The sequence below is a fragment of the Macrobrachium rosenbergii genome, chromosome 3 (genome assembly GCF_040412425.1).
Source record: "Macrobrachium rosenbergii isolate ZJJX-2024 chromosome 3, ASM4041242v1, whole genome shotgun sequence".
NCBI lineage: Eukaryota > Metazoa > Arthropoda > Malacostraca > Decapoda > Palaemonidae > Macrobrachium > Macrobrachium rosenbergii.
The window spans coordinates 34,756,198-34,781,858 of record NC_089743.1 but is presented as its reverse complement, the minus strand read 5'-3'; the positions used below and the strand labels follow the sequence as shown (position 1 = coordinate 34,781,858).

Sequence of the window (25,661 nt, the reverse complement as noted above, 5' to 3'; positions counted from 1 at the left end):
AGCCGTGGTACCCTTCAGCGCCCCAGCAGATACGCAGACTGATCAGACGTGTCCCACGTCTGGGGGGGAGGGGGGGAAGTATTTGTAAAGTCACCTACAGAGCCGTCAGCGGAGTCTCCATCGAACGTGTCATTCGCTAAGTCTCCGCTAAGCAAGTTTTCTATGGTGGCGTCCCATTTTCTTTGCCTATACAATTGGTCACGCCTAACGTGCGATTTCAATCATTTAAACTATGTATGTATTTGTTCACCTGTTGTCAATTGTGTATCTTGTATTTCTTCGTTCACAGGCATCCATATTGGAATTCCGTCTGTTTTTATATTGTAAAGTGTGCTTGCTCGCTGTAGCCTATATTATTGTTAATGATTATCAACCTCAGGTCACACACAATCTCATTGTCTTTCGCGGCACGGCGCCAATCTGCCGCTATATAAACTGCCTGGATCTTGAATAAAGCAGCAGTTCTCTTTTACCTGTTCTTTTTTTTTTTTTTTTTGCACCTCTTACAATTCTGTCTGGTGTACTATAAAAAGAGAGTCAGAGTTGCTGGACTAAGCCACAGTATTTGTCTACTGTATTCAAAATTGATTATTTAAATTTAGGTTTATTTTACCTGTACCCGAAACCTGCCTTAGGAAAAATTAGTTTTGTAAGATAGCTTTTCATGACATTAAAAAAGCTTACATTTTAGATCATTTCTTTATGAATTAAAAGGTTGCAATGCCACCAACCATGGGCTAACAAGTGCGATATTCTTCCATAACTTTATGAATATATCAGTTTTTGAGTTAAATTCCACCTGTTATGCATGTAACTGTTTAGTGTATTAAATTAGGCATGAGTACAGTATCGCCTAGGATAAAGGCTGCATGCTGTTTGGCGCAAGATTGCCGTCCTAAATGAACTTTTTGTATTACAGGGAACCAGTATAGGGTACCGGTATAAGTACCAATTTAAGAAGCTATACGAACCAGTTTCAGGAAGAAGGAACAATTATGGAAGGAATCCACTGGGAATAATTTGTTTACACCATGTATCCTCCGACTAAGAAACATTAAACAAACTGCGAGAGTCAGCCTTTCCCTCAACCCTAACCAAAAATGAAGATTCGTCCGTCTACGACGTCAGTACCAGTTCAAGCTAAGAGTAGTCCTGGGTTTATTAACCTAAGCTGGTGTGTCACACTTGTATAAGCCAATGCCCAGGTTTGAACTGTCATGTATAGGCTGGTCTGAGTTAACTGTCCTAAAATTAGTGGTAGTCTCCGAATGTAAGTCAAGGACAATTCACTTATCAAGCCACAAGTAGTAATAAGAACAACATTATTATTAAACAATTATTACAAAATGTTGTCATTTGTTATGTAAAAAACTGTAATACTGAAAAGAAATAGTGAAAATTGCCCCTTGACTTTGACGGAGGAAATCAGAGCTCTAAAAAATGAAAATAAATATTGAGGCTTGGGTTTTCTTAACGAATGGGAAGAATGTTGATGATAAGCCGGGTATTAAAAATTTGATGTTTAGCAAAATTGGCTTCAATCTTTCCCAACCCCATTGCTGACTAAAAGTTTTTATCTATTTTTATGGATAAAGAAAGGGAGAAATAAAATGGGACCAAAACTAATGAATATCATTTTAAATACTAAATCTTACATGATATCCATGGAAGAAAACTCTATAGATATTAAACCTGCAAACGAAAATCTTCATAATGTCTTTACGTTTGTTTAAAAACACAGGAAATCGAAGGTAATAAGGGAAAAAAGTAGGGTAATTTCAGTATCTCTGGGACGGAAAGGTCTCATGAGGTTGGCAACACTGCTTGTTATAAGATAATGTTATCAACATAAACAAATTAATCAAGATACAGTTGAAATGCACGAGGCTCTACTCATAGCACAGTTCAAGAACTGGACAATATATCAGTAGGCCTACTGTTGAAATATTGCAATATGGAGGGGGACTTTTGGAATACATCTTCAAAAGTCAAATTATTGGTGTGGAGGCAGCCCCGTATAGCGCCGTCAGTGCACTTCATGCATTACTTAAGTATTTTTGCAGCGTCCCTTCGACCCCTAGTTGTAACCTTTTCATTCTTTTTACCATACCTGCATTTATATTCTCTTTCTTCCATCTTACTTTCCACCCTGTCATCACATTTTTTTTTCAACATTACTTTCATTGCTGAACGACCTCATTGGTCTGTGTTTGGCATAAATTTCATATTCCAGTTCCAGATATGGAAGGAGGAACACCAGGTGTATGGGATGCGTAATATTAAGTTATATACGAGCATACAGAGCGGGAAATAAAAGCTTGCAAACTTGAGCAAAGCCAGTCTGTGCTTACAAATGGAACACTAGAGATGGAGTAAAAAAAAAAAGTCGTTGATCCAGCGTTACGGTGGACTATATCCATATATATATTAGATACTAATTAAAACCGGTAATGATATTGATATTGCCTTTTGTGATCTACAGGAGCCCTGGAAAATTTCCCAAACATTTTGCATGCTTGTGGTGTCAAATAAAAGTAGCCTTATCAAGTTAAGATATTCAGATCCCTCTCCTGATTTAAATATCTTAAATCAGGTCATCCTTGAAAGTAAAAGAAATAAAAAATGTCCTAAGGCCTCGAACATTTAAACGGAGTACCTTACAACACTTTCTTTTAAAACGTGATACAGGGCCAGAGTTCAGTTAAGCATCTCCAGAAGAAATTTAAAGTAAATCAAATGTTAATGCTACACTAACCATAAACATATAACAATTGGAATATAAAATTTAGGCTAAAGGCAAAGCGCTGGGACCTATGAGGCCAATCAGCGAAGAAAGGGAAATTACGAGTGAGAAAGGTTTTAAGGTGTAACAGGAGGAGAACCTCCAAGCAGTTGCAGTACGAAACAGCTGTTAGAAGAGGATGGAAAGTAAGATGGAAGAAAGATAGGAATGGAGGTACAATTAAAGAAATGAAAGGGGTTGCAGGTAAGGGCCGAAGGGCTGCTGCAAAGAACCTTAAGTGATGCCTACAGCACACCGTGTGACGTCTACTGACGGTACTATTCCCCTACTGAGATAAACTTATAACAATAAACTTTAAAGGCTCCATAAAATTGGAAATTTTTCAAACTAAAAATCTACAAGTGAACAGGTCAGCGTGAGAAACCATTACACTTGGCAAGTAGAGAAAAATGTTGCCCGGATCGACACATCATCTGAGAGGGAAGAGGATGATAGTAGTAAGTGTAAAAGGTATGAAACTAGTGAACAAGGAACAAAGAACTAAGTAACAAGGAACTCATTCCTGATAACCAAACAATGATGGCATTTTCCCAGAAATCAACCAAGAAACTTTTCCTCTCCTACTTAGCCTGCCCATCAAACACCTAAAAAAAAAAAAGGGGGAAATGGTAACAGTAAAAGAAAGGGTGCTCGTTGCACCCTCAAGCAAGTGGATCTCAAACTCCAGATTCTGGAAAGAATAGAATGTAGAATTTAGGCCAATGGCCAAGCGCTGGGACATATGAGGTCATTCAGCGCTGAAAGGGAAATTGACAGTAAGAAGGTTTGAAAGGTATAACAGGAGGAAATCCTCGCAGTTGCACTACGAAACAATTGTTCGAGAGGATGGAAAGTCACGTGGAAGACAGATAATATGAAAGGAGGTACAGTAACAGGAATGAAAGAGGTTGCAGCTAGGGGCCAAAGGGGTGCTGAAAGACCCTTAAGTAATGCCTACAGTGCACTACGTGAGGTGCACTGACGGCACTAACCCCCTAAGGAGACAACAAGGTTTGAAAATGCGATTTTATGGTCCTACACTCAGCGTTAGACAATAAAACGTGACATTCAAGACGACCCAGGTGCCAAAATAGAAAGTCATACACTCCTTCAAAAAATTAAACGAAATTGCTTTGCATAGATGCCAATCTTAGATTTTTATATTACTATTTCGGGGGACTTATCTTTGAGGAATAAGGTGCATAGTTTATGTGCACATTATATATTGTAAGGCTTAGTGTAGGGGTTCCCAATGTGGGGTACATGAACCCCCAGTGGTACATCTGTTCTTTTTAGGGGGTACATTGGATCTGAGAGAATAGCCAGTACTGAGCAATACATGATGTAATCTGCATCGAGATTCTACGATGTCATGTCATTTTTTTTAATTTCCTCGTTTTAGTAAGCAAAGCTTTTACTTAAGTATATCAAGAGTATGGTGAATACCATTTGTTTTTCACTATTATGGAACTTCCCGCGGCTGTAATCTGTACCCGTACCGGGCCTGAAATGATGCAGTCTACACAAACAGATTTATAATAAAATTATAACACGATATCAGTTTCATTATTTTTCTTTTTCATCCTCAATTTTTAGGGGTACACAGGAATCTATAAAAATGCCCAAGGGGTACAGAAGAACAAAAAGGTTGGGAACCCCTGGCTTAGTGCTTGTTTTGTCTATGGAACCATTGTTCCCTTGTTGAGAGTGCACTCCTTTCCCGGTGGTGCTTGTTTTTTGTATACAGAGTTTACGTCTGTTGTCTTCGCTTTGGTAGCGACAGTCAAGTTTGGGCAGCCATCGAGTCAGGGTCTAGACAGCATAGCAGCATGGATTTTTTTAATAGCAGGTTGTTGTTACATGTTGTTTTCTGCAGTTTTTGAGGGTGAGAACTTCAGCCAAGTTATTGAAGATGAGTTGGTGGCTCAATCTTAGTCGCCAGTGGAGAGGGGGCATTCCTCGAGGTATCAGTGTGGCTGTTGCATCGACTTCGTCGTGATTATCTGAGTTTTGAGGAGATATCCATATTTGCTGCCCACATGGTTGTTTCAATGACTTCATGGCCGTAGTTTGATGGTCGTCCTCTGTAATCTTTGATGCTGGTCTTAACATCTCCTGGTGGATGTTCTGTTTTTTTTTTTTTTTTTTTTTTTTAACGAAGATTGTGACTATTATCTTAGTATTATTTTATACCCAAGTTTAAGATTGACTGTGTACTTGCTGCTTTATTGGTTTTTCAGATATTTGTATATTATGGTTTTTTTTAACGAAGATAGTGACTATTATCTTAGTATTATTTTATACCCAAGTTTAAGATTGACTGTGTACTTGCTGCTTTATTGGTTTTTCAGATATTTGTATATTATGGTTAACTGGTTATGCCGTGGATTGTCTGGTATTATTTATGCTGTCTGTATTGCTTATTGTGTGATGTAGCTTAAATGTTTTCCTTTGTATGATGTTTGTTAATCTTTGATGTGATGGTAATTTTATTTAAAATAACATTAATTTGCTTAAATGGTTTTTTCCCTTGTATGATGTTTGTTACTCTCTGCTGTGATGGGTAATTTTATTTAAAGTAACATTAATTTGCTACATCTATAGTAATTCTTTTGACTGACTCATGGATTGTGATTTATATATTACTTTTTACCAAACTTTACTAGTAAATATGTATACTTATGTAATGTTAATGTTAATAATGTTAATAAACTAGTATAAAAGGTTATTTTGCTGGTTTTGTTCCTTTTTCCCCGTTGTCTTTCTGCCAGTCTTCCCAGTCCATTTGTCTGAATTGGAGCATGAAAAACCGTGGTTCATAACGTTTGGCGCCCTTGTTGTGGGTGTTGTCTCCTTACTTGTGAACTTCCCACACGAAAACAAATAGTTTGTCGCCTTCGTATTGACTGCGGCGGTCGGGTTTGGTATGGCAACGAGTCTGGTCTCGGCAGCAAGGAGTAGTCTTTTTTTTTCCAGCAGGTATAAAGTTAACTGTTGGCTGTAGTAGCAGAGGATGGTTGGGTGACTAAACCATAGTCATCTGGGGAATTGGTTCCTGTTTGGCAGCAGATTTGCTGTCTTGACGTTTCTGCCGTGATCGTCTGTGTTGGATGTGTTCTTGTTTGCAGTCACTGGCTGCTTCGTTGACTGCTCGGGAGTTCGTCTGAGTATGTTCATCCTCTTCAACAGCTGGGTCTGTCTCGACGTCTCTATGGAGATAGTCTATTTTTTTTGTATTGTTTTTTGTATTGTGCTACCCTGAGTTGTCTTTTAATGCTGTTGATTATGTTTATGCTGATTGATTGTGCTTTTCTTTTTATGCTGCCGGTTGTGTATTTGTAGTGTAACTGTTTGGTTATTTATGATGTAGCTAATGTGTTTGGTGTCTTACTTTATTGTTGATTTGAGTTATTGTAATGATTGCTGTGTTTTTGTTGTTTTTTGTGATGTAACTCAGTTTTAGCTACATTTATTTATTTCTTTTGACTGTTCTGTTTAATGCCAAACCTGAACTCACTTGTACATACATATATACATTAACTTTATTATAATAAATTTTTAAGGTGCTTCAGTGGTTTTGTTACGCTCCTTCCTCCGTGGTTTGTCCTGACTGCTGCCAGTCAGTCCAGTCCCATTCTATTTGTATTTTATTTTAGAACCTAAAGAACCGACTGTGGTTCATAATTTGGTTACCTTTGGCCAGGATTTGGTCTGTTTTGGCTGGCGGGGTTGTGGCCGCCTTGGTCGGGTGGGGGGGGGGGGAGTGAAGAAAAAAAATTTTTTTTTGCCAGGTGAGGAGGTGTAGGGCTTAGGGCTTAGTGCTTGTGTTGTTTATGGAAAGATTGTTCCCTTGAGAGTGCACTCCTTTCCCGGTGGTGCTTATTTTTCTGTATATAGAGTTTGTCTGTTGCCTTCGCTTCGATAGCGACAGTCAAGTTTGGGCAGCCATCGAGTCAGGGTCTAGACAGCATAGCAGCATGGACTTGTTTAGTAGCAGGTAGTTGTTACCTGTTGTCTTCGGCAGTTTTTGAGGATGAGAACTTCAGCCAAGTTATCGAGGATGAGTTGGTGGCTCAACCTTAGTCGCCAGAGATCTAGCCCTTTCAGTTTGAAAGCTTGAGACAGGGCAGAGTGCAACTGAAAGCTGCTTGTCTTGGCAAAGGTAAAAGAGAAACAACCCCTTCTACAACACCAATCACAGACAATGGTCCACTTTCTTTGGTACCAGTTCGCTGAAGAATGCCTAGGGTAACCACGCCACCAGTCATTCGCAGACTGCATGTAAAAAACACTACCGTACTTATCACCCTGTGAAGATTGAAAGATGGAAAAGTTTAAACATCCAGGTTGTTCCAAGGGTGTTGAAACGTATCCTCCATAACTGCTCAGGGATCTGGAACCAATGACTAAAGATTGGAAGTTTTCTCTTCAACCTGGTCATGAATAAATACAGCATGGATAACATCCATAACTTGAACAACCTCACCACTACTGGAGGGTGTAGGGACCATTCCATTCCCACTACCTGACCCTGATGACAGCTGATCTTGGAATGTACCTTTCAGATAGCTCAATGGCTTGAGAAACCGCCTACTCGTCACCTGCATTGCTAACCGACATAGTGCAGGAGACATCTTTCCCCCATCGTGTTGATGTATGCCACAGCAGTAGTGTTGTCACTCATCAACACTACCAAGTGACCTGACAACTGCTGCTGAAAAGCTTGTAATAATACCCCTACTGCATGCATTTTGAGGATGTTGATGTGCAGGTGGTGTGTCCTTTGGTCACCCACCACAAATGAACTTTCCCCTCAGGTGTGTATCCCACACCTCTATCACTGCATCTGAAAATAGAAGCATTTCTGTACGCGGGGTTCACCGGAACACCCTTAATAGGTTTCTCTTGTCTGTCCACCATGCTAAGTTAGGCCACAAATAGGTAAGTGGCATAGGTATTATGATAAAACTCAATATCTAGTGTTTCACAAGTAATCCCTCAATTATCCAAATTAATAAAGCCAGGTGTCTGTTGGATAATGTCAAAATCGGATAGTGGTAAGTAAAAAAATCTAGGGGTGTGCAAGGGCAACTCCCTACCCTTCCTCACCTAACATTGTCAATACTGCATCGTTGTAAACACTTAATATTCTTATAAACAACAACATTTTAAACTGCAAAAAGCGACTACCTTATTTCTCCATATTTGTTACACAATAAACTCCATAAATACACTTAAAAACAAGAAAGCAACCCCTTTTCTCTCATGCTTGACACTTAGTTCGGTACGCTACACGTTTTTCATTAGCCGCCATAAACATTATATATACATATAAACAATAACCATCAAACTTTAAACTGAAAACTTTATACAAAATCAATTATCTACCTTATTTTCCCATATTTATAACAAAATAAACTCCATAAATACACTTAAAAACAAAAAAGAAACTCCCTTTTCCTCTCATACTCGACATGTACAGTAGTTCAATAGGCTACACATCTTTCATTTGCAGCCGTAAACACTAAATATACTTATAAACAACAACAATCACACTTTAAACTGAAAGCTTTATGCAAAGAGCAATTATTTACTTTATTTCTCCTTATTTATAACAAAATAAATTTCATAAATATACTTAAAGGAACTTTTTTCTCTCATTCTCGACATGTAGTTCAGTATGCTACACATTTTTCATTTGCAGCCATAAACGCTAAATATGCTTATCAACAACAACCATCACCCTTTAAAATGAAAACTTTATGCAAAAACTGATTATCTACCTTATTTTGCCTTATTTGTAACAAAATAAACTACATAAATTACAGTACACTTAAATAGCCCCCTTCTTTTTCCCCTCACATGCAACACGTAGTCTGGTAGACTAAAAGTTTTTAATTTACTGTAAAATACATTGTATTGTTCACTAAAAAAGTAAACCCCTTTTTCTCTCGTATGTAACAAAATATGATAATTTACAAAATAGAATTCTAATAACACTACTGTATAAACAAAACTTTTTATTCTCTCACTTACCTGTGTGCGCTGACTTTCTTGCTTAAGATGGCCAGACGTTTTAAAAACTTGTGAGGAAGTTTACTAGTCCTCCTCCACCAGCTCAACCAAGTCGTCGAGACTGGCATCTTCTTCTTCCTCTACCTTTTGCCATAACCTTGTGGACTTTACTCCTGGCTGTCTTCTTATAGAATTCTTTTTCATATTTCTTTAGCTCGTTCTGTGAAGCCTTAATATCATGTAGGGTTGGCTGGGCAATGCCTTACTCCTCCATCATATGTGACAGGGTCCAACCTCGCTCCATCCTCTCAACAATTTGGCAACAAAGTCTTCTGCAGGGATTTTGCTGCCAAAACCTCCTATCTTGTTATTTTAGATATCAGCAGAATTAGTGAACATAGTGATTGCGTGTCAAGAAATGACAGCATGGAAGTTATGTGATAGTTCTGATTTGGAAAATGCTAGTATTGTTTCATTTGTTGCATGTCCTTTATTCTTGAAAAGTGCACTGTGCATTGCACCTTTAGTCTAGAGTTTTGGAACTAAGAGACTTACTTTGTAGTAATGTGATTGCAAATTTGAAACCTCTGAAAAGAAAGCTCTTGGCCATGCCACACCGTCCCCCTTTTTACTCTGGATAGGTAGGGCGTGTCCCAGGTGTGTGTGCTGATTTGCAGGCTGGACACTCGCCAGATCGTTCTTGAAACATTAGGTAATTGTACTGTTGTTTAATCCAACTTGATCGACACCAAATTTTGCTTTGTGTTGATGTGTAGTAACACTACAATCATAAGCTCCATGAAGTTGCAATTTTAGTGATCTGTAACAGAAATGAGGTAACTTTTTTAAATCTTTATTGCTGGTTCCCATGTGTTTCAGAAATTCTTTCTTTGTTCATTGTCGGTGCGTTTTGGTTATGAACCCAGGTAAATCTTGCATTAACGTAATGTTGTTGTAAATTTGTGGTTAGTTTGTAGTAAAGCGAGTTCAATAACTTGGGATTTTTTCTGTGTTATAGTGTGAAGGTCAAAGAGACAGAACTAGGTACTGACTAATTTATTCACCCATGGGCAGGCATACATAAGTGTGCGGACGGAAATGAAGTGCCCAACCTTCGATTGCCGTGGCCCGTACGCTGAGCAAGAGAAATTTGTGTTTGTTAACAGTCAAACAAATAGCAATAGTAAGAGACATAATGTATGTACAGTGATAAAACATATATTGGCGAAAAGGCCGGGAAATTCTACTTACAACTATATACATGAGATTCTCGCTGTGTTGACAGATGCGATACATGATCGTGATTAATGGGAATGGAGGAGATGTCTGACGTCGTTACAATAGCATATTTTTTGTAGTAAAACTTTTAAAAACGAACTCGTGTTAGTGTAGCCACCACCTGTAGTGCTGGTCCAGAGCTGGATTCTCTTTTAGACTGTATATTAGGCCCAGAACAGCGGGCTAGAGCCAGTAAACTGAGTTATAGTCGAGAAATTCCCGACATTTGGTCCTTCAGCGGCGGGTACACAGACGACGAGCCAGACGCATGTGGTAGGCTATACCATTCCAAGTAGCATTAGAATAATACGGAATTCTGGACACGTATGCTTTTATTATCTTATCGGGGTAATGATCTGGCAGTGGTCAAGCCCAAACCCGTCGAATGCTGGTGATCTGCAGTGCTGGATTGTGAGATTATTTAATCGTCTTAATGTAGCCAGAGATTTGCAACGCCCGAGTGCATAACTAGTAACGTAGTCAAAATGGCGGCTAAAGTAACAGCCCTTATAACTCTCCTCAGTCATTACGTAAAAGGGTCAAACCGAGAACCGCTACGGACTCAACCTGTAGAGGCCTATCGGGATCTCATAAAAGATCGATTTAGATGATGATGAACTTGCCCATATTTTTAGGTCTGATGTCAAGTTAGAGGGTGTCTCTATAATGAACACCAGTGCAATGCACTCAGCGAGGCTGGAGCTGCAAAATGTGCCTTTCTTGCTGCTTTCCCGGACTTGTCAACCGTCTCAAGGTAAAGTAAGACAACCGTTCAGAGCTAAATCTGATCACCAAGCTCACACACCTACTTAACGTGCTAGAAGAAGAGCTATTTAGATCGATAGAGTTTCTGAGCATCACTGAGGAGAACTATGACCGAGTGATTTGTTTATTAGACAAGTTATATGATAATTCACAACAGACATTAGCTCTGTTATTCAATTGCCTCGGGGGTTTGCCTATCCCTACCTTTGAGCATGAAAGCCTCAAGAAGTTCCGAATCGAACTTGCTATTGCTTTGGAGCAAATTGACAAACTTAGTCTCATGTTGGGCAAGGAAGGGATAGTACCTAGTGAACAAGAAACTTGTTGCAGGGGGAATCTATCTGCAAGTTGCCAACTTTTTGCATGTCAGATTATTCAGTAACCGTGTTGTATACACTTTTTACTTCGAATAAGCTATAATTTCCAGACGTATCTAAGAAAAATATGAAACATCCTGTATGTATCCGAGGACATTCATTCTCTGTTCATTTAGGTGGGAATTTAGACTCCTGGTAACTTTCAAGATTAAGGAAATTATGATTCCTTAATCACATCTCCCTCACATGGTGTGATGGTCACACAATTATTAAACAACATGAAAACCTGTGTGAAGGTACAGAATGTTGGCGTGTTGTATACTGAAAGTTGAGCTATTGAATACTACAGTTTAGTAGTAATTTAAAGTAGAAACTTCAGTAAACCAGCGTAAGTCCGTCGTTATATGCTCTCTAGTAGTACCTCCATAACTGAGATTAGTTATGAATACTATATTACCCCTAATTAATTAAAATATCCATTTTCATATCACAAAACAATTGCACTGTAAATATTCAGTGGCTGATTAATTGACATCAGCCAATAACGCAAGGTCAATAACTGGTAATTGGCCTATTTTATTATTGGTACACCTCTAATCTTCAATGGATGGTTGACCCTCTGAATCAAGATCTTGTACTCAATGGTCCAACTAAACTACTTAATAATAATCTAAGTTGCTAGTTAAGCATGCCAGGACGTGTTATAAGTTAGTAATTATCATTATATCTAACAAGATGATACCAATTTGATGATCTCTTCCGCATCTAAGGCTCAGATGGCTAAGGAAAGATGGCTGTCTATGAATAGGGAAATCCATGAAATCAGAGGAATCGGTGTAACCTTGTGTGCAAAATAAAGCTTAAAAGGGAAATTACTATGTTTAAGAAATAACTGTAGGAAAGTTACAATTTTTTTTATGTCAAACCCCCTTTAAAATTCATCTTTTCTATTCCTCAATTGATGTACTCTAATTCAAGGTTCTTAATCCGTCTTTTCCTTCTGTTTGTAGTGTACATCACTAGGATAGGTTAATATAGAAGATTAATCCTGGAACATGCACTACACTATGTAAATGTAAAACTGAGCATCACAGTAACACCTGCTTGATGGCACTAAATAAATCATGGAGTCGAGTTTCTTTACACAAAGTGTTAAACAAAGTAACTGTAACTATTCACTGATTTTTATAGTATCTCTTTCTTGTTTCTTCTGTTAACAAGGAAATTACTTTCCTTTGAAGTAATTCCAATACAAATTCAAAATCCAAAACTGACTTTGGTAAAGTCCCTTACCACCACCCAAGAACTGTCCTGACACACTTGAAACATACTACCTTACAGAGAACCTGAAATGAAATTTCTGAGAAGAATAATTTTCCAAGCCTCTCTTCAACAAAATATTACCAGGATATTATTTTAATCCAATGGAAGTGATATTTCCACAATTTCTGGTGATGTGTCATCTAGTTGCTTCATATCTGGGACACCAACAGATGCACTCTGGGAGACTTGGATACTAGATTTTGATTCTTTCCTTGAAGCAAACTTCACACTACTGCTGAAAGTGGTAGATTTAATCTTACTGTTACAGCTTGTTCGGTCCTCTTGCCACTTGAATTTTCTAACAGCCACCTGCAAAGCAGATGATGAGGGAAAACAAGTTAAAAAGGAATATTTCTGGCCATATTCACTAAATCTACTTCAGCTTCCATTAGCTACACCATCGTTTTAGGAATGTTCCAAAATAACTCAAAATGACAGATTATACCACTAATAATTCCAACAAATAAGGAAATAAGCCCCTTGCAAGGTTATGATAAAAACTACAAAAGTAATGCAACAGACACAGTACCACCATCCTTAGCTTTAAGATCATACAATTGCAGCATGCATAAGCAAAACACAACTCGATATACTTAGCCCGTAATATAAAAATATAAAATATATTGCATCAAATATAAAAATAGGATGATGTAAAGTAAGGACCAAGTTAGGACGTTACAATACTTTTTCTTTTTGAAGTGAGAAATGCAGGAACACTTAACCAATTTGCACTAAGATGATGACTTGGTATGCTAACATGGCGACAGGATAGGAAGTTGTAATATGCTCTATTCCTCAGAATCAAGGCAAAACAATACTACTTTTTAAAGAAAAACTATCTAACAGTTTGCCAGTGATTAACAATTTCAAAATTAGCAAGGTTAGGTATCACAACATCCTGAAGGAAAGAATAAGAAAGCAATTGGTGATGCATGCCAAATTTCCAGTAAAAACACTTTTGTAACTGAATGAATTCTCTTATTTCCATTCATAATCTAATTTCAATCTGATTATGCACTGTTCAAAATACCTCAAATGCATATCCATATGCTAAAAGTTAAATCTTCAGAAAGTACTGCACAATTTTATCAAAGCATCCTAGCACAACCAAACATCACCTGAATTTACAGTGCAGCTATATGTTGTGTAAAAACCCATTAAGATAATCTTCCACTGCACTGCTGGTTATCATTTGCAGTTTGGTACTCAAAAAACTTGTCTCAGCAAAATAATGAAAAATGATTGGGGCACAAGAGTATGGTATACTAAAAAAACTTGTCTCAGCAAAATAATGAAAAATGATTGGGGCAAAAGTTTATTGTATACAAAAGACTCAAAATATATTATCCCTTCTAGGTATCAGTACAGGAACTTATCAACAACAGAGAAATAATGGTACACAAAACATGACCTCAATTATAGTTGCCAACCATTAAATCTCTTTTGAATTAAATTCTCTTTTATTCCTTAAGAAATACAAACTACTGCCTTTTCTGTAAAATAGGAGTTTCCTCAGCACACACTTGAGTGGTCATTGAACTTGGTAACAAGGTTGTTAATTGGTGGTTGTTAGGGGTTGAGTAGGAGAATACCCCACCCTCACCTTAATTGCCGGTCATTTTTCTTTTAACTGCCACAACGCTCTCTTCCTTCTGTCACTAAATGTTGATGAGTAGCTGGATTAACTTCCTTTATTGTTGTTCTAGTAAACATTATTTTTCCTTTGCAATGGAAAAAAAACATGAATAATGCCAATGCAAGGGGCATGGGCACCCTTGTGGGTAACAGTTGGCCCCCAAAACGCACTCCCTTTTGTAAGGGAAACACATGCAGTCTGCTTCCCAGGACAAGGAGTGTGTTAGCTTGGCTTCTCTGCAGTGGGAGAAATTTGCTAGGAGGAGGAAGAAGGAAAAGAAGCATTTGCCAGCCTCATTTTAGGGAGAGGGGGCACAACTCTGGTGATAGTACCACCAAATCCTTCTGGGTTCTTCCTTTCTCCCTCCTCCACTCTTATTCTGCTATTTGCTGGTAGTGCCCACCTGCCATGGAATTCTGCCACCTACTCTCTTTGGAGGGCAACGCTGCTGTTGGGTCTGGAGCCTCCACTAGTCAAGTCTCTCATTTCCAGCAGTATCCTCACTGTCTTGCTCATCAGGCTCGAAGATTCCAGGTACAAAGAAGATACTTCCTTTTGAGTACCTGTGAAAGATTTGGCCTACATTAAACATTCCAGTAGCCCAACTTCACAGTCTTTGGACAACCTAGCTACAGAGAAGAAGGAACTCTATCCTTTGCCTGTTCCTCTTACTGTGTCTGCTGCTGTTTCTGCAGCTGCCTCGTCAGCTTCCATGAAGGAGGGAGACCCTCCTACAGGGGTAGCACCTAGCAGCATATCCTTTATTGTTGCTTCCACATCGACGTCTTTGGTTCCTGCTTTGAATATTCCTTTGGCAGTGAACACCAGCAAGACTTGAGAGAGGAAAGAGAAGTGTTCTTGGTGTTCTCCCTCATTATCATCTTCCTCCTTACCAAGCTTGTCTTTTTCCTTGACTTCTCTTCCACCATGCAGAAGGAAGAAGAAGGGGAAGTCTAAGGCTTCTTGCAAGAGGTTCTATTGGACTTCATATAAGCACTCTCCCTTCTTTACCCACTTAGACAAGAGGACTGCTCCTGACTCCTCCAAGCATGATCCTTCAGGATCAGCAGTGGATGAGTCACCTATCCTGCTCACACTGCGTCTACTAGTCTCCAGAAAGCACACACTTGTTTCCTCTGAACAGAAACCCCCTCTAAGGAGACATATAGGGAGGGGCACCTGCAACCTGTTCGTTATGTGTGCGTGCAAGACCTCCAGACCACACATGCTCAGACAACAGGATAGGCTTCCCCCCTGCCTCTTTGGGGGCATACAGGAGAGAGTCAGCATTGTCCTCTTGCTTGGTGTATGAAGAACAGTCTCACTCTAGGAAGATGTTTCCTCTTGGCTCTTCCTCCTCTCTTGCCAAGTAAGCAAGAGCTGAGTGGAACAGGCAGAGAGCATGCCCATTCGCATGCACCTTCTTCTAGCTCAGATGTTACTGAGTATAAGGGAGGTACTGGAATAACAGAGTTCAAGTCTAAACTGCATTCTGGCAATGATCTATTGGGTCTCGTGGGGCTTCTCCTGGCATGAGTTTCATTTGTTTCCCATGAGATGGGGGGCAAGCACAGGCAGAGAAGTTAGTTACATCTTCCCCTCTTGCTGGAAAGGATGCAGTTTGAGCAGCAATTTGTGAGATTGTTTACTTTATTCATGAGTGCAATACTCTAACGGAAGCCACTTTGGCTCCACATCTGGCTACAGTCTCATCAATTAAGCCCTCCATCGCATCACAGCTCGCTTATGGTGATTTGGATGGATGAATGACCAGAAGTGCAGGTTAAGCAAGCTCTTCCCCCTGCAGCTCATGCATCACAAGAGATACTACGTGCCAGGGGATGCGGAGGTGACCCCTCTTGTGTTGGACTTATCATTCTGTAGACTGACAAATGCCCTCCCCATGGAGAGGCTCCCCCAAGAAGGTGGTTCATTCTTATTGCCAGTGACAGGTGCCATGGAGTCTGTTGCAGTGGTTTCTCTCCAGGCTACTTTATGGCTCAGCCTTTGGTTGAACACAATGGCAGACTTTGCCACAGATTTATTTCATGAAATATAGGCTGTCAAACCAAGCATTTGGGCACTTGTAGTTATTCAGCACTTATGGTAGTAAAAAGGAGCTGGAGTGGTTGGACAGCAAAGCAATGAGATTCAGAAAATAAATGAAATGAACTAAATCCAATGGACAGCAAGACTGAAGAAAGGGAGAGGGAATGGTAGTAAAGTAAAAGGCTTAAAATTGGGTGCAGCCAGGGGCCTAAAAAATACTGTAAACATCCTTCAGTAATGCCTACAATGCACCCTGTGAGGTGCACTGACAGCACTACCCCATATGGGACAGACTTCACCTTGACAGGTGTCTTGTCTTCTGACAAGAGGGCAAGGTTTAGGAGGTTGTTGGTGTTGGGGGGCAAGGCAGACTTTCCCAGCACACCAGAGTATCAACCTGTTGGCAAATCTAGTTCTGAAAAGGAGGGACAAGGTTGCCTCTCTTTTCCTCTGTCATGTTTTCTAGGAGAGCAACCTCTCACTCAGAAACATGTTTGTTGAGCTTTTCACTGCTCTTTCTGAAAAGTAGTATGGAGGCAGTGGGTGAAATGAGAACAGATTCTCTGATCAACTGTGTCAATCACACCCACTGTAGAGGCAAAGGTAATAATAGCTAAACCCTTCGGTGCACTCAGTCTTTGGTGTCTGGTGTTGCCAGGAAGACTGCTCCTCCCAAACCTAGTCAAGGACCTCTTTCTTCTTCTTCTGAGATGGGAAGGGAGTCTTACCAGCCCTTTCAACCTCTTCTCCCAGCCATGGTCAGGAAAGGATGAAAGTGGGAGAAGGGAGGGGGTTGCTGAGTAGGGCGATCCCCTTCCTCCACTGCCATGAGAAGGGGGTTGCCTGTCTCGCCATTGGGCAATATGGCAGAGCAAGTGGGCGGAGCCCTGGGTAGTATCAGTCCTTTGGGGTGTATATAGGATTCTGTTCAAAGACCTTTGTCCTCCCTTCTATCTCAAACACCAATGCTATTCTACCCACACCCTCTGGATTAGTCTCTGGCCTTTCAGCAGAGGTGGAGGTGATGAAACAGAAAGGTGTCTTGGAAGTTGTAGAGTGTAAGTGCCAGTCTGTGGGGTTTTATAGTTGCCCATTCCTGGTGGACAAAACAACTGGTGGCTAGAGACTACTGGTCTCTCTCTCTCTCTCTCTCTCTCTCTCTCACATTTTTTTGTCCTCCAGATTCATTTCAAAATGGATACAAGAGCGTTTGGTACAGGAGAGCAAATTTTGATAGACTTGAAGGATGTGTACTTTCAAGTATCCATTCATCAGGATTCTCTGAAATTCCTCCACTTTGTCTGCAGAGGGACCATATACCAGTTCAAAGTTCTTTGCTTTGAACTTGTGATGGCCCCACAAGTGTTCAGTGGCAAAGTACCCGGGTTTGCTCATAGACTTGCCATTGGTGAGTCTTCCCTTCAGACTTATGCGAGCAAGGTCAGGGAAGTAACAGCAGTTTCTGGCCCAGCAGGAACAATTGGATCAGCTTTGGCAGGTGGCTCTTGGCCACCTATCGTCCCAGGAGAATGCATTAACAGTTCATGACCAAGCTAAACAGAGAGTTCCAGTGTTCCGTTTTCCAGGGCCAGACCCATGGGTGGTGATGGGTGATGCCTTCCTTCACCCCTTGGACATTAGGGATATCTATGCCTTCCTACCTTTCAGCTTGGTTCACCTCTGGTCTCTACATGACCCTAGTGACTCCTCGTTGGCCTTAAATCAATTGGTACTCAGATCCTCCAACTCTCCTGTTCAAGGCACCAAGAGATTTCCCAGTGGCCCACTCTCCTGTGTCAGCCACATGCTCACAGGTATCAATAGGCAGCACATTCCCTTCTGCTTTGCACATGGAGCTTATCCTGAGTATCCTGTGAGAGAGAGAGAGAGAGAGAGAGAGAGAGAGAGAGAGAGAGAGGCTTTTCTCACAAGGCTGCAAGGGAAATATCTGGCTACCTTCATTCTTCAGCAAATGTGTAGCAGGGAAAGTGGGCCATTTTCTGTGATTGGTATCATAGAAGGTGTCTCTCCAGTCAGAGCGTCTGTTTAGCAGATCCAAGATATCCTCATCAATCTTTGTCAAGACAAGCTCCTGAAAGTCTCTATAGTGAAAGGCTACTGCTCAGCCTTGTCTCAGATCCTCAAACCGAGGGGGTTGGATTCCTCCACATTGATGGAGTCATCCATGCTATTGAGAAGTTTAGAACAGTTTTGCCACCTCATGAGCTGTGCCCTCCAAAGTGGAATGTATCTCTCATCCTCTGTAATTAACCAAGACTTCCTTCAAGCCTTTGGCACAAAAAGTTTTTCTCCTGGCCTTGGCCTCAACAAAATAAGCAGGAAAGTTGCAAGGCATGTCTCAGCTTGTCCAACTCTCAGAGATATGTGATCCCTCTTGTTCTCCTTTGTACCTGAGTTTGTGGTGAAAACTCAAAACCTGTCAGCTCCTGAGGAGGACTCTGAGAGCTTCTCAATGCCCTCCCTCTGAGACTCTGTTGGGGTGATCCAGACGATATATTCTCATGCCTTGTGCAAGCCATTATAGATACTACCTGAAAAGGACACACTCCGAGAGTGAAGTGTCAGTGCCATTTTGCTAGTATACACAACCACACGAAGGAAGTGTCCAGGAACACCATCCCTTTCTGCCATTATGAAATAATCAAACACGCTTATGACTCCTATGACGAGAATGTCGGTCTCCCTCCTTGTGCAAGGACCCAGGAAGTCAGAGGCATGGGACTATCCCTAGCATTGCTGAAAGACTTTTTGGTACAACAGGTAATGGGGGCAGGTGTGTGGTATAGGCAACCCTTTAAAACATCCACCTGAAGGATGTTGCCCACAAGTCCCTGGATACCTTCTCCCTAGGGCCTGTGGCGGGCGCTTATTGAGTTGAGTAGGCACCCAGCTCTGACTGGATAGAAAAGCATCTTGCCTGTATATTAGTTTAGTGTAAGTCTGGAGGTATGAATGTGGTGTGACTGGGCTCACCTTCCTTTCTTCCTCCTTTGGAGCAACATCTAGGCCAAAGTAAATTAGCACCCTGCTTAAATGCTCAACCATAAGCATGGCATACAAATTCCTTTAAAAATCTGTTATATTTTAGCTATTTACATAATGCCTGTGTCCTAAGTATGACAAATACTCATATAGCTCTTGTCAGTGATGCCTCAAGCAATACAGTACTCATTTTTAAAGCTTCTTACTACTTTTGATCAAATCATAAAGTACAAATCACTGTATGGTGATACTGTGGACAATATGCCATGTAAAGGCCACTGTAGGTAGTACTACAGGTTTTATGCAGCATCGTTTCACCCACCAGCTGCAGTACTTTCCATCTTTTCTTTTATTTTTCTTCCTGCATAGCCATTCATCTTCTCCAACTATATCTTACTTCAATTTCCACTCCTGATGACGGAATCAACTGAATCATCTGCCTTGAGAGTCTAAAAATCAGTGGCTGGATTAAACTACTTCCATAATAATACTAATGAAATAGTAATAAGACCTCAGTGTGCACATAGTTCTGCTAGAATGTTTAAGAAATAAGCAGTAAGGGCTCCACATCTTTAATCTACGAAATAACTAATTTTCAACAAGGCACACTGTCCTTTTGGCCCCAGCTGCATAGGTTTTCCACACTTTTGTCCATTCTACAGTGTTGTCTTCCTATAACTTTCACTTCTCTTTTAAGAAGAAACATTTGGCTGCATCAAGAAATGTAACTCAGTTATCAAAATGTTTTTCAATAAACAAATCATCATATATCATATGTAATGGCTTGTACCCCTGCTACTGTATTTCTGAAACAAGAACAGCTGCTGCATGTGTACAGCACTGCAATTCCTGTTGTTTTAATTCTTGATGATTTGTAAACAATGAAGAAAAAAGATACACGACTCATCAGAGTGGCAAAGTAGTCACTGTCTCATACTTAATATTTTTCTAAAGCAATAACAAAACTCAAAACATTGTAAGACATCTTAGATAAAAATGACAGTAACTACATAAATAATGAACAGATTAAGTTACATACTTTACTATTCTTTGAGTTACCTTGACTTTACCCTAGTTATTTAGTATATTTAGAACAGAATTCTTGAAAAGTTGTAATTGTATAGATTAAAAGATATTCAAACCCTTTAACCCAAGCCATACATACCAATAACTCAAGCGATCTGAATTACCACAACGCCTCCAGATGCTAGTGCTGCTGATGCTGTTGCCCTACTAGCAACAATACTGCTACTGGCATTTGGTAATAATATTATTCACATGTGATTCCTAGGTTAACTACAACAGTCATTTTCCATCTTTAATCTGGCACACTTAATGTACCAGTCTAAAGTAAAGTACTCCTGATATTTGAGAAAACTGGAATTCATTCTTGTTTACATTAAAAAATTCAGAGTACTGGTGAGACAATGACCCCCATTGGCCCCTGATGATTTAACCCATGATTATTTTGAACAAAAATGCCCCTTTGTCTCCCTGAAATAAAGATCAATCTACAATTACTGCGATTATCTTAAGTTGATTGCTATTAATCAAACTAAACTGGAATTCAAAAAGAAAAAATTAAAGCTGGCAAAGTTTCATTGTCTTTCAACAACAGGAATAATGGTTAATGCACTGTCTGGAAATATTCTTTAACTTGGAGTGGATATAACAACATGGCTATCACTATTTTCCAAAATTTTTATGAACAAGAGGCGACCTGAAAATTAAATGTAATTCATCAAAAACCTCATGCTACAATTAACTTATGAATCACTACATAGCCTACCATAAGATAAAGCATATATAAAAAAAAATAGACATGGCTATGACACTGCATTCAATACTCTTCATAACTTATGTGGTGTTAAATTACAAATAGGAACTCCAGATTTCGTACATAATTCATTCTAGAACACCTGAGAAGTTCGAAGCATATGAACTCCAGAACAATAATTCCCATTATGAATAATGTAAATCCAATTCATGCGTTCCAGATACCTAAAAATATACATTTTATAGAGAATAAATACATTTTATAGAGAATAAATATACTGTAAAGTCCCCGCTGAGCGAGTTTTCTATGATGAACCACCTGTTTTCTTCAATACCGCTCCTATAGGATTGGGTCGAGCAGAATTAGCCATATTTTTCCTGTATAAATATGTATCTATTACTAATTCATTTGTATCTGTGTCTCTTGCACATGTGTTAGAATGTTGTTATGTCAACTCACTTTTTACATTACTTGTATTTATCCATTGTAATTATTGCCGAGAGTAATTGAGCTCAGGTCACCGAAATTCTATTGTATTCCTCTGTGTGACGTCTGCACGGCACTTTATAAGTGGCCTGCGTTCTGAATAAAGTAGCAGTACCTGTCCTCCTGCTCATTATTTAGCACCTCTTAAAATAGCTTTACATACAGAAAACCGTGAGAAATAAATATAAATTACCAATGAAATGGATAAATGAACATTTAACATCACTCTTACCTTTATGGAAGACTCTTGTTAGCGTATGGAAGATGGAGAGGAGGGGGGAGGAAGGAGGAGAAGTTATTGTTTGGAAGGAAAATCCACTTCCAAAAGGACTTCAGGTATCAAGGACCAATCTGGAGTTACTTACCCTCTTCGTTTTTTACTGGCACTAGGACCAGTTGAGAGCCACTGGACCCTTGTCGCACAACAAAATTGTCCAGAGACATTTGTTTCTGGCATCTCTTTAAGATTTGCCTAAAATGGAACAAAGCATTGTCATTAAACATGTTGGAGACATGGATTACAACATCTTTATTAGGGGGATAATTCTCCACAAATTTTTTTACATCACTCTATTTTGCAAACATCTCCTTAATCACTGAAGAAGGCACATTGTTCCCTCTCTCTTCCTCCTCTGATTCCTCATCTGCCGTCTGTTGCTGTTCCTGCTGAAGGTCTTGCAGCTCTTCAGTGGTTACCTCTTCCCTGTGGGCGTCCACTAACTCTTCCACATCTTCACCACTCACATCCAAGCCCATGGACTTCCCTAAAGACACTATAAATTTCCACAACAGGCGTAGGGTCGCCAGGGGCAGCCACAAATCTTTCAAAATCCTTCTCGAGGTAACATTCTGACCACAATTTTCTCTGAGCAGAGTTCACTGTCCTGGAAGTCACTCCCTGCCAAGCCTTATCTATAAGGCTAATGCAATTGAAGATAATGAAGTGATCCTTCCAGAACTCTCTTAGGGTCAATTCAGTGTCTGGGGTCACTTCCATGCACCTTTGAAAGCGTGCTTTGGTGTACAGTTTCTTGAAGCTTGAAATGATCTGTTGGTCCATGGGCTGGATGAGAGGAGTGGTATTATGGGGCAAGAACTTCACTGTGATGAATTTAAACTCATCTAACAATTGGTCTTCCAAGCCCGGACGATGAGCAGGAGCATTTTCCATTACCAGGAGGCACTTAATTGGCAAGTTATTTTCCAGGAGGTATTTCTTCACCATAAGGCTAAACACTTCATTGACTCACTCAATGAAAGTTTGCCTTGTGACCCATGCCTTTTTATTAGCCTTTCACATCACAGGCAATTTATTCTTTACAACATTGTTTTTCTTGAATACCCAGGAAGTTCCAGAGTGATACACCAGTAAGGGCTTCACTTTGAAATCCCCACTGGCGTTCCCACGAAACAAGAGAGTTAGCCTATCCTTTATAGGCTTGTGTCCTGGCAGTGCACTTTCCTCCTGCATGATGTAGGTCCTCTTTGGCATTTCTTTTCCAAAAGAGGCCTGTTTCGTTACAACTGAAGATTTGTTGGGGGAGGAATCCTTCAGCCTCTACATACTCCTTGAATTCCTCAACGAATTCTTCGGCAGCATGTTTGCTGGAACTCACAGCATCCCAGTGCCTTACAACACTATGACTGCATATTCGCTTTTTGAATTTTTCGAACCAGCCTCTGCTAGCCTTAAATTCACAAACAGCAGCACTTGTTGCAGGTATTTTCTTAGTGATAGCAGCATGCAACACCCTTCCATTATCGCCTCTGGCACACTATCTCCCACTAACTCTTTTTGTTGGTCTACACCAACAACTTCTCAACATCCTCAACTAGTTGCAATCTCTGTTTCATTAATGAAGTTACCCCCTTTTGCAACATCAGCTTCCTTGATTTCTTTTTTCTTCACTAGGATGGAACTGATTGTTGATATGGACTTGCAGCACATTCTAGTGAGATCAGCCACGCGTACACCACTTTCGTACTTTGCTATGAATTCCTTCTTAAATTCTATCATGTTTCTCGCCTTTTTTACTGAAGGGATGGCACTCGGAATTTTCTTTGGCTTCATGATGGCTTATTTAGCTGTTGCACTCCAAGAAAAAGCACAACAAAAAACAACGAACATGTGGGGTGATGCGGAAAAACGCGTGAGATGATGCTCATTCAGCGAGAAACAAAGGGAGACTCGGTTACGAGAGTGCATGGGATGCTTTGTTTGTGCTCGGTACAGGGCCTAGTCGCGCGGTGGGCCACAGGAACGAGCATTACCAGGTGTACAATCTCCGAGTGGATATACAAAACCTGAGTCAAAATTTCGACAAAAAAGTCGACAAAATCCGAAACGTACGAAATCCAAGGCATACGAAATCCGAGGCTTGACTACATAAGCAACATATACATATAACAACATACATAAGAAATATGCATATTTTCAGAAATTTCAACAGAAAAGACAAAAATTAAACCACCAGATATCATAAAGCAAATGAAATTGTGACAATGTGTACTGCAATGCACGAATTAACTACAGAATTGTATTTTACTCCATTAGTTTTAAACTGACATGGCATTGTTTCCTTACAATCAAAGACATAATTTCTCATGTCCTTACCTCTCTAAAGTTAGGCCACCAACGAGAGATGTAGTTCACATATGCATCACGATATTGCTTGTTCATGAAGACGTATATGAATATGTTAATGCAATACTGAGCCCAGTATACGGGGTGCAACAATAACAGGAGTGTCAAATTATGAAACTGCAAAAGAAAGAGTAGAAAGCTTTAATTTTCAGTCATCAAAACAGCTGATTACAAGGCATACGTAGGTGCATGATCTAAAGTGTTGCTCATCTAAAAGTGATTATAAAATTCAAAATGAATATGTGACCTAAGATACATGTCGACAGATAGGATAAATGAATTGTGGCCAGAAACATCAGCACTGTTTACCAACAGACTTAACCATTCTTTTCATATGTCATTTTATCTTCACATTAAGCAAAAAGCACTTGATTTCTTTGTGTAGAGCCTTCGTGATTATTAAAAAACTTGACTAACTATAAAGATGGTGTATATTTATTTGCTAGAATATAAAATAAAAAGTAAAATACCACACACTAACCTGTTAGTTCTAATTATAGAACAACTTGCCAAATGTACTATATAAAAATATCATTAGTTGCATGATAATTAATTTCATACTTCAATTATTTAAGAAAAACACGACAATAATACAATAAGGTATCAAGAATTAACAAATGCAAATATCAAAGATTGGAAAAACCACTGAAAAGTAAAAGACTGGAATTCCCCCTTTCCCTTAATTCCTTGCCTATAAAAGCAGTATATTTCTGGGAGGAAAACAAATTACAGCTCAATGCTGTTTAAACGCAATAAAGTAATGAAAGGAATGTGTACCAATGTCATAAAAGTAAAAAAATTTAAAAGGATTTTCTTAGCATTATTTAACCTACAGTTGGGTTTCAAAGGACGGCATAGGTATAATCAAATACCGTACTACAACTCCTAAATAAGCAGCTTTTTATAATGTAGCATATGCACAATATACAGATCTGAAATACAATAATGTACATTACATAACTTAAAAATGTGTATTTTTGTCCAATTACAGTGTTCTAACATTACAAGAAAATAAAAGTACTTACTTTACTGTCAAAATAATGTGCTAAGGAAACAGGTGTACAGCATATAATAAATGCAAGAAAGATACCACCAATAGTCCTTGCTACACGAATGTCACGTTTTCTCAGCCCATCAGCCGGACCTGTTCGTCTGTAAGTAATGAGATTGTTTACAAACGTAGCTGCTTTTGAATGAAACTGTCACATGAGCAAAAAACTATAATTATATATGATATTTTGGCAAACTGGGTATTTTGGTCTCCTCTGGGTTAAGTATTCTGGAGGCCAAACCTCCTGACAAACAATACTTAAACTCAAACATTTTAAGAGTCATCAGCATGAAGGTCTTCCTACAAAGACCCAGTCATTATAGTAGGTGACATGAGATGAGCACCATCACCAACTGGAAAGTGGTTTCAGAACTAGTGTGACTGACACAGGGTTATTCTTTATTTATAGGCCATTTCAAGAGTAGTGATCTACTCTTCCTCTTTACCAAAATGGAGGCTATTTAAGCAAGTGTTTAGTTACTTTAAGTCCCTCCATAGTTATTCACTGGCCTTTACATATAAGTGAGGCAAGCTT

The 25,661-nt window shown here is 39.5% G+C and overlaps 1 protein-coding gene across 8 annotated transcripts in view; it reads right to left on the bottom strand.

Annotated features, from left to right (window-relative positions):
* Positions 1–9,838: 9,838 nt before the first annotated feature.
* Positions 9,839–25,661, bottom strand: part of LOC136854357 (protein trapped in endoderm-1-like) — a 229,365-nt gene continuing 213,542 nt past the window's right edge. For all 8 annotated transcript variants that reach the window (XM_067130700.1, XM_067130695.1, XM_067130666.1 and 5 more), the window contains 3 exons: positions 25,101–25,227; positions 24,046–24,192; positions 9,839–12,789 (listed from right to left, as the gene is read on the bottom strand). In XM_067130700.1, the coding sequence (XP_066986801.1) occupies positions 12,574–12,789; positions 24,046–24,192; positions 25,101–25,227 (490 nt within the window). In that variant the 3' untranslated portion in view covers positions 9,839–12,573. The remainder of the gene's footprint in view (positions 12,790–24,045; positions 24,193–25,100; positions 25,228–25,661) is intronic.